Genomic DNA, 15,720 nt, shown 5'->3' on the forward strand with positions numbered 1-15,720 from the left:
ACAAATTACCTTATACATATGGTTTACTTTGGATATACACTCACACTACTTCCTCCAATAAGTCTCTTCCAAATATTGTCCTGTTTGTAAGTGTGTGTGTGTGTGCGCGCGACTCTCCTACCTGGGAAATGAACACAAAATAAGTAGTAATGGAGATCAGTAGGCACCTTTGTGAACAACAAATTACCTTATACATATGGTTTACTTTGGATATACACTCACACTACTTCCTCCAATAAGTCTCTTCCAAATATTGTCCTGTTTGTAAGTGTGTGTGTGTGTGTGCGCGCGAGTGCGTGTGTGTGTGTGTGTATGTGTGAAGGTATGATTTCACATATGTAGTGTATATATACAGTCAAGTCACAATGTATATCATTAACAATTATGATGGTTGTTTCCCGTCACCAAAAGTAAATGAAGCGTTGGTAAAATTGTCAGTTGTCTCCCTTAGCTTTTAACATACTGCCGTCTTGTTTGTGTGCACTTTAGAATATATGGTCCTAAAGCTATGTGAAGTTATGAAACATTCCTTCATTCGGGCCCGACAAGTTTTTTGCTGGGATGAACCATAAACACAGTGTATCTATATGTCCTGCTATGCGTTCAGGTGTTAAGGTCAGTCTGGCCACGTACCAACAAATCATCATCGTCACCATCATCTTACGACGCTCTGATTAATCATGTTTAAGAAAAATATTTCATCACAATGGTAGAGCACACAAAACTCTATGTATTCATGAGTTACATTTGTTGGTAATCTAATGAAAATAAAAGAGTTGAATCTGAAGCATTTCAAACATATTCCACAGGAGTAGCTTGTCCTCAAACAGACGAGAATTCATCGCCATGTATCAGTGTGTACCACAAGACGCCACAGATTATGATTACATGTTGGCAGTTTGGTTAACCAAATACGTTTTTTCAATGGGAGGCTGGTCAAATTGGATTCTAAGTTGAGAGTTTTCTAATATATATAAAGAGCAGTATTTACCTTTTAATGAATTTTGGAGGTTAGCATTCCATTGATCTGTAAGTGACTGGTCATTTAACATAGTTTTCAGCATGCGGAAGGAAGACTTTGGTACGTACACGTTGTAGGTTCTTATATTAATCCATATCTGAGGTGTGTTCCTGTCTGAACAGAAATGTGCGTGACAGAGTGTATATACAATCCCTGTATGTACCTGCATGTGTGTGTGTGTGCGTGCGTGCGTGTGCGCGTGCCTGTGTGATCGGGGAGCGTGCACGGGATGCGTCACGTGTATGGTGACATATGTCTTCGATGTGAATGTGTTTGTACGTACATATGTAAAAAGGCTTGCTATATATGGATGTCTGTTCAGACAATTATATCTGATTATCTATAATCTAAATATTTTTAACTTCTCGTAGGCCTGGTGGTCGCATGCCGGATGCCGTTTTAGTATAACAGTTTGTTTTGTGTAATATGTGTATTTGTAAATAAAATAGTGTTCTTCTCGTTCTTCTTAATAAAAAACATGACGATATCGGTTGGAACACTTGTAGTATTTGGAGAACGAAAATGATTTCATACTTCATAATGAACTGGCACAGTACCACTGTTCATGCTGCCATGTGCAGTTGAAGATACTGAGATACATACCGTGTGATGAAAGGGATCACAGAACATTATACTGTTTCATCTTTCAGTGGCATATAGAAACTAGTAAGATCATTAGGAACACATTTTATGGATTTAAACTTGCAATAATCCATAAAATGTGTTCCACTTCAACATAATAATTGCATAAATGATGCATTGATGACACATGTAATGATGAGAAATAAATAATTACTATGTTAATTAACCAGCAGCTTCAACTTGGTACATGTAGATTATATCAGTTAGATACTCAACTGACGAGGCTACTTTATCTGTTAATTTATTATCCCTCCAGGCAGGTATTTCCCAGCATTGCTTACTCACGAGGGTGATTCACTGAGGTAATATGAGCCATACTATATTATGTGATTGTATGTTAAGTAGATCTTGAAGAACAATCGACATGTGGGCAACTTGCCTGAGAAAATTCATCAATGTTATAATGCATTTTAGACGGAAGACATGCTCGACATGGACAAATGGTATACGTATAAATATAGTATTTATAAAAAAAGAAGTTTCTATTAATAGTTGCTATACAGAGAAATCAGCCTCTTTGAGATTTATTTTCTGCACACATATATAAACTATAGCGGCCCAGAGGTACAGATAAGCTGCTAATTAAAGTACGCAAATATTTATGTGAAAACTCAATTCCTATCTTTTGCGTACAAGTACGCTTGAAGTTTGTAAATATTCAATAAATTTGATCTTACATGCGTACATACAAAATAGATCAAATAACTAACGTATATTGAGAGGTTCTATTTCAGCACATGAACTTGGCAGATTGCAGTCTTTCTTATCGTTTCTCATATTACACATATAAATAACAAACATATAAACAACATTTTATGCTTATATTTTTACAATTAATGGAAAATGGCAAAATACCCAATTGAGTTTGAGTGAGGTGGGTACAATTTATTTGGTTACTCAAAGGAAAATTCGGATACCTAATTGATATGAACACAAGCGAGTATATAACTCAATGACCCAAAAAGTTATCTGTGGCTCTGACTATAGCAGTAACTTAAAGAGATGTACAATAAATCTTGACAGGTCTTTTAAATCAGAGGTTTCTTTGGAAAATAGCAGAACTTAACCCTGGCCAACTTTGGAAACCACATCAATAAATAGATAAAAGAAAGATCTAGATAGTCATGCAGTTTCAAAAGATTGGGCATCTCAAAAATGAACCTGCTCAAGCAGACCTTACCTTTTGAACTTTAAGATTGGAAATTACGGAATTATATAGACAGTAGGATGACTTATCCACTTATATAAAGTTTGTTAAATAATTAAACTAATTTGATATTTAGAAGTCAATTTATATGCCAAAATATGGATAATTGTCATTGCAAAATGAAGCATTTATTCGGGATAATAGTGGTTTTTCATATGCGGAACGTAAGCAATGTATGTTTCATCACTGGTGTGTCAGCAAGTAGAAATGTGTAGACTGTGCCAAAATGATATGTCGCTCGGTCACAATTGCATAATTTAGCTACCCGCTGTTTGAAAAAGTGCCAAAAAATGTTGTATATTTAACGCAGTATGTAGATGCTCTATTTCTTTGCAAACATGTAGAAGATAGTCTTTGCCGTATAACATAAAAAATAAATAAATCAGCATAATGTGGGCATACAAAAGCGAAGTGAATTTCATCTTCTATAGCCGAGTTACATAATGGACATATCCTTAAACGTCTCTCTATTGAAAGTCGTCTGCCCTTATTTACTGATAAGTATAACAAGCCCAATCGAAAATTGACAAATGTGCGTGTGATAATTCTAGATGTCAATACAGATAGATATAGTTCTGGTTGAATTAAGCTCTTATGTGATCTATACAACTGATATCTTGAACTATTGTCTAGACAGGAATGCCATTCTTGATAATACATGCTAACAGATTGTTCTCGAAATTTCTTAAGAAATAGATTAATATTACCAACTGTTTCATTTAGCCACACAAATCCAAAGCCATGAGAAAATAAAAGATTTCCAATATGAGAGGCCCATGTTGTCTTACCCCTCTCATCTAAATGTACAAGCATGTTATAAGCTAGTTTTGGGATTCTTTGATTCAGGTAGGTAAGGAACGGTTCAACCATCGTCTGTAAATGGAAGATACAAGAAACACAAATATGTTGTCACAGTAGTTTTATTATATGCATTAGTCAGTGAACCGTATGAGGAAATACGGAAGTAGGTACATGGCATGTGGCAAATCTCCAGGATATGGTCTATTTTATGACATGATGAAATCCACACCTCTCCACTTGGATGCAGTAGGTACTTTAACAATTAAAGAGAAACAAATGATTTACCAGGCATGTGAATTTCTCATTGTTGGTGAATATGTGAGATCGACCAAAACAGATGAACTGAAATATGTTTTATAGGTCACTTTTTAAAAGTTCCCACAGCTGTCTAAGACGGTGATCGGAATAAAAGTCATGGGGAAAAAGGTCATCGGAAAGAGACTATTATAAAATACCCTGTTCTCCAGTTATTTACTTTGTTTTTACTGAATTTTATAAATACTATTTCACTTTCATCATCAATAATAAAAACATCCTGTTCTCCAGTTATTTGCAAAAACTAATTCAACAACAACTGTTTTAAAAACGTCCTGTTCTCCATTTACTTTGTTTATAGTGTATTTTATAAATACTATTTCAGTTTAATTTTCAAATATTCTTCAGTAATAAAAACATCCTGTTCTCCAGTTATTTACAAAAACTATTTCACTTTCAAGTTAATTATTCCTTTCAGTGTGATGCTGTAAGCAATTGGATCTTATCAAAACTTTTTTGAGTTCATGACTTTTTTTCCTATGACTTATTTTCCAATCCAAATCCATGACTTTTTTTCCCAGGACATTTTTTCCTAAAACCCCACAGAAAATAGCAATGTCTGTGTATAGGATTGTATTAAACTGCACAGTGCCATTCCAGTTTTCAATATGTATACGGCGATCTGACGTTTAGCAGGACATATCAACAATATCGAGCTGAAATCTGAAGTGATCCAGAAATTTAATCAGGTGAGTAAGTCTTACGGGTAGTGTAAGATTTGCATCAAGTGGGTGGAAATTCAACAGAGCTTCTTTATCAGTTGTGAGGTCTTTAGTCATGACAACACGAACATCACGTGCGCTTCCATGCATCAGAGCGAATGGTGTCAGACCGCCCGCCGAAACATGTAAGATGGCTGCCATTTCGTCTTGTGACCCGAAAGAAAAATTCCTGTAAGCTTTTAGCTTGAGCCGAAGTCTTTTCAAATCCAGATCATTTTGTTCGTCACAGATAACCAAGTAAAAATGACCTCTTCTATCTTTGAGAAACAAGTTCTTGCAGAAAACCTCACCTGTACAGACGTGCCTGTCTCTCCGGGGTTTGTATGGAACCGGTTTGGACTGAACGCCAAACCCTAACAGCAAATTCATCAGATCCAGAATACCTGGGTGGCTTGAGGATACATCACCGTCATCGATGGTATTTGTGTCCGCAATGTTGACAGGGGCAAATTCACCAAGGTTAGAGATACATAGAGCTGAGGAAACACCAGGAGGTTGTGAGAATATCATATTGTATCCCCGTCTGTGAGGCCCACAGCAAGTCCCGCTGTCTGGGACTTGCCGTAAGCCGGGCGTTGCCATCTGTACCCCTTCACTTCCCATGACATCTTCTGATATCCCTGGAGCCTCCTCGAGACTCCTCATTGGACAGGTCATCTCGGCACTGGGGCTCGGTTGGTCCTCAGATGTGGCTGAGCCCATCACATTACGGTGTGTCTGTTGTCGATCATGGCCGCATTGTGTGAATACCATATTGTGTCCCCATCCCCGTCTGTGAGGCCCACAGGAAGTCCCGCTGTCTGGGACTTGCCGTAAGCCGGGAGTTGCCATCTGTACCCCTTCACCTCCCATGACATCTTCTGATATCCCTGGAGCCTCCTCGAGGCTTCTCACTGGAGAGGTCATCTCGGCACTGGGGCTCGGTTGATCCTCAGGTGTGGCTGAGCCAATCACATTACAGTCTGCCTGTTGTCGATCATGGCCGCATTGAGATTCCTCGGTCTGGAACCAGGACTTGAAGAGGATACGACAGGACAGCTTCGGTCGCCCGAAGTGCCTGGCCACCTCCACTGAAGCCATCGTGGAGGTAAATTGGTGGATGACATATTGTCATCCCTCCCATCTTCACAGGACAGACTCGTCGCGTCATCTGTGATAAAACATAAATATATTATTACTGAGTTTTATATAGGCAACATATTCACAAGAGACATACTTCGATACACATGCGTTTTGTGGCACATATACAGACTAAGTGACGTTTTGTGGTACATACACAAATACGTCTTGTGGTACATACACATGTTTTGTGACATGTCATATGGTACATATATAATATGGCTTGTGATACACAGATAGCCTTGTGGTATACAGGTATGTATTTTGACGGCCCTAACACAGAAACTAGGAGTACATACGCGGTAAAACGGTTCTGAGGTTTGGAGCAAGTCAATAAATACACAAAATCTCAGTTTTATCGTAGACTGCAAAATCAGCTTACCGCCACAATCTGCCCCACAAATTGATATGTAGGAATCCCGCGGGTTTATGTGGAAACTGCCGGGGAATTACTGCACTACTGGGTCTGCATACTGTGTCCACGGTGTTACTGTCACTTCCTAGTAGCCCACCATCGTGATTCGTATCTCACTTGTTCATGGTTGAAATGCGTCCGTAAAATTATCAAATATGTCGACTTGGGAAATATCTTCAACACATAGTTCGATGTTAGGTGAGCTTGGACAATCCAGTCACAACGTTTACTTCTTCATGTTGATACTGCCGTCCGTTACTAAGTGATCGCTCTGTGGTGATCTCTCTGACTGCTGAACGACACTGACCGCCGAGCTATATATAGGACTGTCTTCCTTCACAGGTGACAGGTCGATAAATTATATAGTCAGCTGAAAGTCTATAACAGCCCGGTGGTGAGATATTCATATCCTTTAGCACTGGTACCCTGTATTCCAAACATCTGTAAAACAACATCAGTGCAAATATACTGTAATACCCCTAAAACAGACTCTCGTGATAGTGCCTTATCCATTTGCACCGCCTTGTGGTTCTAAATTTAGAAATGAGACAGGGGTTTGCAGTGGTATTTCATCAGCTATTGCGAAACTGCCATGGAGCCAGTTGTCTCCCTTACTACAGCCGCCGCATCGTGGTGAACTGATAATGTCGTGCCCTGTAAAAGTAACTTGTCTACCGAATATAATGATAAGGTTTGTTTTTTAAGTGTATGAGTTTGGACGTAAACGCACCAACTGGCCGTGTCCATATTCCGTACGTGGACTCCATGCGTATGTAATAACCAGTGTGAAGTTAATATTAGTTAAATTCCTCATACAACCAGGAGCCGGGCACTGCAAGATCTACCACCAAGGTTCGCTTTGATGATGTTTGCCATTATAATAGCTTTACAGACGTACTTAAGTACACATGGCTTCATACATTCAATCATTCAATGTGTGTGTATGTGTGTGTGTGAATTGTTGACCTGGTGCCTGCCAGATGTTATGTATTTATGCCAACTGTCAGCTGGATACGGACTGCGTCCAGTACCACTATGAACCTGTCGGTTGTATTCTGGGAAATGGAATGTCACACTCTATATCTTTAAGTTTTCAGTCATTTTGACTTCTGCCACTCTCTTTTTTCCATATTGTTTTAGATCTTAGCGCTGAGGTGACTCACATACTTTAACGTAACGTTCTTGGCGACCAGGCTGCTTTGTGCAAGGACCAGATGAGAAAGTACCGAAAAGCAGTTGCTTAGACCTAAGAATAGCAAAAATCACACCTAAACAAAAGCACATTCTATTTTTAAAAAGGAGTAAACCTCAATAAATTACCAATTCAAGTCTGGCACGGTCAAACATGATATTCACAGTCTAACTTGGAAATCGGAATATTTTTGCCCTTTATGCTTTTAGTTGTAGGTTGTTTAACAAGTGGTGAGACTGACCACACGATGCCCGTCGATAACATAAAGACCGTCAGCGAAGAATGTTCTGACCAAGATCAGTAGGTGTGTTCGTTGTTCATTTCAAAGTTGAATTTAGAATATTACAAAAATACGTTTGTTGTATTTTATGGCCAGCTTGCATTAAGATATAAGCAATTATATACTAAGGAAATCTGTAGAATTTTAAAAAAAAAATCTACTTTCTAGAATTTCATTCAGACTACCAGATAAGATATCCCATACGTGTTTCACAAAATATACGTACTTTTTGACGTAAGCAGCCCGAGTTCCCACAATTATTGTCATTATAATGACAGGTGGACCAGCATTAAAATGTGGAAAAAACTATAACATCCACATACAATCAGTGAGTGCCCTTTATTTTTTTTATAGTGTTCAGATTTCATATGCCATCATATATGTTTCTTGAATGAATGTCGAAAATGTGTTGGTAAAACAAGTATATAAGAAATGTAAAAATATAACACATGAATTTCTAATATTTATTACAAGTAAAATCTAACATAAACTGTCCAAAACGTAGGAAACTGCGTTTAATTTATTATTTTCTTCGGTTGAGGCTGACGCCTCGCACAATGATTTTACTTAAGTTATTAATAGCCTGGTTGAACCCCGAGGACTGTCTGATGTTAGCTTCCATCCCAGCTCACCTGTGGTCTGATAGAAACAACTACGTCTTACAAATACTTAGGAGTTTACTTTACAAACAACCTATCGTGGTCCTTACATGTCAGAAATGCATCGATGCAAGCAAAGAAAATACTAATTGGTATTATTAGATATATTTATATTCTAGGTGACTTGTCACACAAATCATATTTTAGAATCTTTGATGCTAAGATTAGTCCTATACGTCTATATGGTTCTGAGGTTTGGGGACTACAAACATTTGAAAAAGTACATTTATATGCAATAAAAAGATCCCTTGGGGTTAAAGTTACTACTTCAAACATAATGGTTTATTGTGAATGTGGTAGGTTTCCATTATTTGTTGAATCTAAAATGAAAGTAGTAAAATATTGGTTAAAAATCTTAAATATGCCATCTTACAGATTACCCCAAAAATGTTACAATATGATCATTTTGTACGATAGAAATTGAAAACGTAATTGGGTCACAGATGTCAAAAATTTGCTATTTTCTGCTGGTTTCGGTAATATATGGCTAGAACAGTGCATAGACTCGCATCCAAATTTTCTCATATCCATTAAACAAAGGTTACAAGATATATATCTCCAGACTTGGCTTGACCAATTATCTGTATCAAATAAATGTTTCTATTACAGAATGTTTAAGCAATCTATATACAATGAAACCTATCCATCATCTTTGAATGTAAGGAAATATAGAATCACGCTTACAAAATTTCGTTGCTCCTCCCATGATTTGTTAATAGAAACAGCTAGATATATTGGAATAAAACAAGACGATAGAATATGTAAAATGTGTGACTTGAATCTAATTGAAGATGAATATCATTTTCTTTGTTTGTCCAGCCTACCACAATTTAAGAAATAAGTATATTAAGAAATATTACTTTGAAGATCACAATATTTATAAATTTATATCTCTGTTAACCTACTCTAGAAAGGAACACCTGGAAAAGTTGTCAATGTTCCTATACCATGGCTTTCTACACAGGAGAAATGTACTCTCTACTGCCTAATAACAATATAGTCAGTATACATGTACCCTGTGTCCTCTTAAAGACTTGGGACTAGATATTCCCGGACGCCAGCACGTGTAGTCCATTTTGTTGTGGCAGGTCACGTGGCAGCCATAAATAGTGTCCTGTGTGGCACAGTGTCCGGCAAATACAACCTCTGTCCTGTTCGTATATTTCACAGATATGCTGAGTGAATATTGAATGTATGCTAAATGTACATATAAACTTCGTAGACAGTTGTGATGGATGTATTTGTCCCACGTGGTAGGTCATAATAACGGATTGCAAGACCAGATTCATACCAGACACCGAGGACACCGAGGACAATGCTTGTGTCACTATTAGATCAGTGTGTTCAACAGTTTGGGAGCAGTTTGAAGCTGACATGATATGACTGGAGTGTTCAACAATTTGGGAGCACTTTGAAGCTGACATGATATGACTGGTTCCCTGTGCAACTATTGTCGCTGATGCTACTGGACATCGCTGATGATGCGGTTATTGTAGATTTTACGATCGCTTCTGGAGGTCCTGCAAGCGGGCCATCGTAAGGAACAAACCCGTGAACAGATGAACAGGAAATGTATTTTAGGGCTCCTCTGGGCAGCAGACCTATATAGTCTGTTTGCAACGAAAACGTACCGATGAATTTCAATTGAAACCAAAAAGTAAAACAAATAAAGTGAAATTACGACTGCGAATCCTCATAATTTTACCTTGCCAATTGAACATTTAAATCTCAGAATTATATTCAACTTAGGATAAAAGTTGTTTAACAAACGATCATAGTTTCACATCGCTATTGTTGGTTTGTATTACAAGGGGGTATGCACATCAAATGAAACACCGAGAACGACAAGGGTTGTTCTAAGTTAACGCTCTTAACGTACCGCACGTGCATTTGTTTCACTGTTCCAACTACTGCGCTTACCCCATTGTAATAAAGAAAGAGAGAGAGGAGGAGGAATACGAACCCCCCTTGAAAATGACTTAAGACCACATTGAACCCCCCATCCCCCCAACCCCTTCTCAAAATTTCTGGATCCGCCCATGTACTCCCCTTAACAATCTCTAGGCTCTAGGCCCAATAGCAAATATCAATAGCAAGTTTGACAGCAAATATCTCAAGAACTAATTGTTCCAACACTTCCAAATCTCTTGTACAGATGCACAATCGAATTCCCAACAATTTTGCCTGGACGGGTCAAGTCCCTTAAACGTACACTTTGGCAGTTATTTTTGTTTTCAGTTTTTGGCCATGTTTTTCAGCAGTTTTCTGAATAGTTTGCTCCCAAAATGTGCAAATTCTGAACAAAAACAGAACACTAATTGTTTTGACCGTAGATCCAAGAACAACTGAGATACAGCCTTTTAAAGAGGGAACTATTTCTTCTCCGGAACTTCTTAAAAGGTACATCAAACCCGCGACCCCGTGGGCTGTATTTGGAAGATCCGCTCGCCTGTCAAAAACGTGTTCTGGCTCCGTATTGGACGATGATTTCTAGCCCTCATACAATAGATAGAACTAAAGCCAAGGAGCCCTCATCGTTGCCTGTAACTATATTTAAGAGATGTAATTATACCCAAACCAATTTAATGAAAACCTTTAAGGGTTTAGAATGAGTATGATAATTAGGAAAAAGTAATGAAGATATATTTTGGAATGTGGGCGCATCCGACGAACTGATTGTGCGATTAGTAGTTGGGCTCTTTGATCCTATATTTTATTTGGGTTTAATCAGGCAATTGTCCAGATGATAACGAAGGTTTCAGTGAAGGGTTGTTGTTAATTTCTCCGCGAACTGTCGTTATATGTACGACTATTTCTGGGGTGGTGGCTCCTGTGCATAGAGCCCAGGTCATAAACTAGTTGAAGTTAAGTGGCGTTGGTCGGTGACAGTCCTTGGATGAGTCTCACCCATGGCAAGTGAGTTTGTTCAAGAATTGCCCTTTGTTCATCCAGCAGTGAATGGTACCTGATGAGATAGGTTTTACGACTGTTAACCTTATTGCGCCTTACATGCAGCTTGGGTTAACTGGGGAAATAACGTGTTACCGCCTTGAGCATGCACAAGTATTAGGATTTATTTATTAAAAGCCTATATTGATATTAATATTGATATCAGGTGTCTGTGGTAGTGACTGCGTCTGCGGTCTGGTTCGGGTGACCTGTGTGGGGTCTGGTTCAGGTGACCTGTGTGGGGGTCTGGTTCAGGTGACCTGTGTTGGGTCTGGCTCAGGTGACATGTGTGGGGTCTGGTTCAGGTGACCTGTGTGTGGGGTCTGGTTCAGGTGACCTGTGTGTTGGGATCTGGTTCAGGTGGCCTGTGTGTGGGGTCTGGTTCAGGTGACCTGTGTGTGGGGTCTGGTTCAGGTGACCTGTGTAGGATCTGGTTCAGGTGACCTGTGTGTGGGGTCTGGTTCAGGTGACCTGTGTGTGGGGTCTGGTTCAGGTGACCTGTGTGGGGTCTGGTTCAGGTGACCTGTGTGTGGGGTCTGGGTGTGTGTGGTCTGGTTCAGGTGACCTGTGTGGGGTCTGGGTGTGTGTGGTCTGGTTCAGGTGACCTGTTTGGGATGTGGTTCAGGTGACCTGTGTGGGGTCTGGTTCAGGTGACCTGTGTGTGGTCTGGTTCAGGTGACCTGTCTGTGGGGTCTGGTTCAGGTGACCTGTGCGGGGTCTGGGTGTGTGTGTTTCTGGTTCAGGTGACCTGTGTGTGGGGTCTGGTTCAGGTGACCTGTGTATGGTCTGGTTCAGGTGACCTGTGTGTGGGGTCTGGTTCAGGTGACCTGTGTGTGGGGTCTGGTTCGGGTGACCTGTGTGGGATCTGGTTCAGGTGACCTGTGTGCGGGGTCTGGTTCAGGTGACCTGTGTGTGGTCTGGTTCAGGTGACCTGTGTGGGGTCTGGTTCAGGTGACCTGTTTGTGGGGTCTGGTTCAGGTGACCTGTGTTGGGTCTGGTTCAGGTGACCTGTGTGTGTGGTCTGGTTCAGGTGACCTGTGTGTGGTCTGGTTCAGGTGACCTGTGTGTGGTCTGGTTCAGGTGACCTGTGTGGGGTCTGGTTCAGGTGACCTGTGTGTGGGGTCTGGTTCAGGTGACCTGTGTGTTGGGGTCTGGTTCAGGTGACCTGTGTGTTGGGTCTGGTTCAGGTTACCTGTGTGGGGTCTGGTTCAGGTGACCTGTGTGGGGTCTGGTTCAGGTGACCTGTGTTGGGTCTGGTTCAGGTGACCTGTGTGGGGTCTGGTTCAGGTGACCTGTGTGTTGGGTCTGGTTCAGGTGACCTGTGTGGTGTCTGGTTCAGGTGACCTGTGTGTGGGGTCTGGTTCAGGTGACCTGTGTGGGATCTCGTTCAGGTGACCTGTGTGTGGGGGTCTGGTTCAGGTGACCTGTGTGTGTGGGGTCTGGTTCAGGTGACCTGTGTGTGGGGTCTGGTTCAGGTGACCTGTGTGTGGGATCTGGTTCAGGTGACCTGTGTGTGGGGTCTGGTTTAGGTGACCTGTGTGGGGTCTGGTTCAGGTGACCTGTGCGGGGTCTGGTTCAGGTGACCTGTGTGTGGGGTCTGGTTCAGGTGACCTGTGTGTGGGGTCTGGTTCAGGTGACCTGTGTGTGGGGTCTGGTTCAGGTGACCTGTGTGTGTGGGGTCTGGTTCAGGTGACCTGAGTGTGGTCTGGTTCAGGTGACCTGTGTGTGGGGTCTGGTTCAGGTGACCTGTGTGGGGTCTGGTTCAGGTGACCTGTGTGGGGTCTGGTTCAGGTGACCTGTGTTGGGTCTGGTTCAGGTGACCTGTGTGTGGGGTCTGGTTCAGGTGACCTGTGTGTGGGGTCTGGTTCAGGTGACCTGTGTGTGTGGGGTCTGGTTCAGGTGACCTGTGTTGGGTCTGGTTCAGGTGACCTGTGTGGGGTCTGGTTCAGGTGACCTGTGTGTTGGGTCTGGTTCAGGTGACCTGTGTGGTGTCTGGTTCAGGTGACCTGTGTGGGGTCTGGTTCAGGTGACCTGTGTGGTGTCTGGTTCAGGTGACCTGTGTAGGATCTGGTTCAGGTGACCTGTGTGTGGGGTCCGGTTCAGGTGACCTGTGTGTGGGGTCTGGTTCAGGTGACCTGTGTGTGGGGTCTGGTTCAGGTGACCTGTGTGTGGGATCTGGTTCAGGTGACCTGTGTGTGGGGTCTGGTTTAGGTGACCTGTGTGGGGTCTGGTTCAGGTGACCTGTGTGGGGTCTGGTTCAGGTGACCTGTGTGTGGGGTCTGGTTCAGGTGACCTGTGTGTGGGGTCTGGTTCAGGTGACCTGTGTGTGGGGTCTGGTTCAGGTGACCTGTGTGTGGGGTCTGGTTCAGGTGACCTGAGTGTGGTCTGGTTCAGGTGACCTGTGTGGGGTCTGGTTCAGGTGACCTGTGTGGGGTCTGGTTCAGGTGACCTGTGTGGGGTCTGGTTCAGGTGACCTGTGTTGGGTCTGGTTCAGGTGACCTGTGTTGGGTCTGGTTCAGGTGACCTGTGTGGGGCTGGTTCAGGTGACCTGTGTGTTGGGTCTGGTTCAGGTGACCTGTGTGGTGTCTGGTTCAGGTGACCTGTGTGTGGATTCTGGTTCAGGTGACCTGTGTGTGGGGTCTGGTTCAGGTGACCTGTGTGTGGGGTCTGGTTCAGGTGACCTGTGTGTGGGATCTGGTTCAGGTAACCTGTGTGTAGGGTCTTGTTCAGGTGACCTGTGCGGGGTCTGGTTCAGGTGACCTGTGTGTGGGGTCTGGTTCAGGTGACCTGTGTGGGGTCTGGTTCAGGTGACCTCTGTGGGGTCTGGTTCAGGTGACCTGTGTGTGGTGTCTGGTTCAGGTGACCTGTGTGTGGGGTCTGGTTCAGGTGACCAGAGTGTGGTCTGGTTCAGGTGACCTGTGTGTGGGATCTGGTTCAGGTGACCTGTGTGCGGGGTCTGGTTCAGGTGACCTGTGTGTGGGGTCTGGTTCAGGTGACCTGTGCGGGGTCTGAGTGTGTGTGTTTCTGATTCAGGTGACCTGTGTGTGGTGTCTGGTTCAGGTGACCTGTGTGTGGGGTCTGGTTCAGGTGACCTGTGTGGGATCTGGTTCAGGTGACCTGTGTGTGGTCTGGTTCAGGTGACCTGTGTGTGGGGTCTGGGTGTGTGGGGTCTGGTGCAGGTGACCTGTGTGGGATCTGGTTCAGGTGACCTGTGTGTGGGGTCTGGGTGTGTGGGGTCTGGTTCAGGTGACCTGTGTGGTGTCTGGTTCAGGTGACCTGTGTGTGGAGTCTGGTTCAGGTGACCTGTGTGTGGGGTCTGGTTCAGGTGACCTGTGTGTGGGGTCTGGTTCAGGTGACCTGTGTGTGGGATCTGGTTCAGGTGACCTGTGTGTGGGGTCTGGTTCAGGTGACCTGTGTGTGGTCTGGTTCAGGTGACCTGTGTGGGGTCTGGTTCAGGTGACCTGTGTGTGGGGTCTGGTTCAGGTGACCTGTGTGTGGGGTCTGGTTCAGGTGACCTGTGTGTGTGTGGGGTCTGGTTCAGGTGACCTGTGTGGGGTCTGGTTCAGGTGACCTGTTTGTGGGGTCTGGTTCAGGTGACCTGTGTTGGGTCTGGCTCAGGTGACCTGTGTGTGTGGTCTGGTTCAGGTGATCTGTGCGGGGTCTGAGTGTGTGTGTTTCTGATTCAGGTGACCTGTGTGTGGTGTCTGGTTCAGGTGACCTGTGTGTGGTCTGGTTCAGGTGACCTGTGTGTGGTCTGGTTCAGGTGACCTGTGTGGGGTCTGGTTCAGGTGACCTGTGTGTGGGGTCTGGTTCAGGTGACCTGTGTGTTGGGGTCTGGTTCAGGTGACCTGTGTGTTGGGTCTGGTTCAGGTGACCTGTGTGGGGTCTGGTTCAGGTGACCTGTGTGGGGTCTGGTTCAGGTGACCTGTGTGTGGGTCTGGTTCAGGTGACCTGTGTGGGGTCTGGTTCAGGTGACCTGTGTGTTGGGGTCTGGTTCAGGTGACCTGTGTGGTGTCTGGTTCAGGTGACCTGTGTAGGATCTGGTTCAGGTGACCTGTGTGTGGGGTCTGGTTCAGGTGACCTGTGTGTGGGGTCTGGTTCAGGTGACCTGTGTGTGGGGTCTGGTTCAGGTGACCTGTGTGTGGGGTCTGGTTCAGGTGACCTGTGTGTGGGGTCTGGTTCAGGTGACCTGTGTGTGGGGTCTGGTTCAGGTGACCTGTGTGTGGGGTCTGGTTCAGGTGACCTGTGTGTGTGGTCTGGTTCAGGTGACCTGTGTGGGGTCTGGTTCAGGTGACCTGTTTGTGGGGTCTGGTTCAGGTGACCTGTGTTGGGTCTGGCTCAGGTGACCTGTGTGTGTGGTCTGGTTCAGGTGATCTGTGCGGGGTCTGAGTGTGTGTG

The 15,720-nt window shown here is 43.5% G+C and overlaps 1 protein-coding gene across 1 annotated transcript; it reads right to left on the reverse strand.

Moving 5' to 3' along the window:
- Positions 1-4,464: 4,464 nt before the first annotated feature.
- LOC124271307 lies at positions 4,465-6,760 on the reverse strand. The gene is made up of 2 exons (XM_046706402.1): positions 6,210-6,760; positions 4,465-5,858 (listed from the first exon to the last, which is right to left on the reverse strand). The coding sequence occupies exon 2, from the start codon at positions 5,786-5,788 to the stop codon at positions 4,616-4,618; it is 1,173 nt and encodes a 390-aa protein (XP_046562358.1). The 5' UTR covers positions 5,789-5,858; positions 6,210-6,760; the 3' UTR covers positions 4,465-4,615.
- Positions 6,761-15,720: the final 8,960 nt, after the last annotated feature.

Source organism: Haliotis rubra, unplaced genomic scaffold (assembly GCF_003918875.1).
Source record: "Haliotis rubra isolate DU_JTF1 unplaced genomic scaffold, ASM391887v1 Scf1598, whole genome shotgun sequence".
Lineage (NCBI taxonomy): Eukaryota > Metazoa > Mollusca > Gastropoda > Lepetellida > Haliotidae > Haliotis > Haliotis rubra.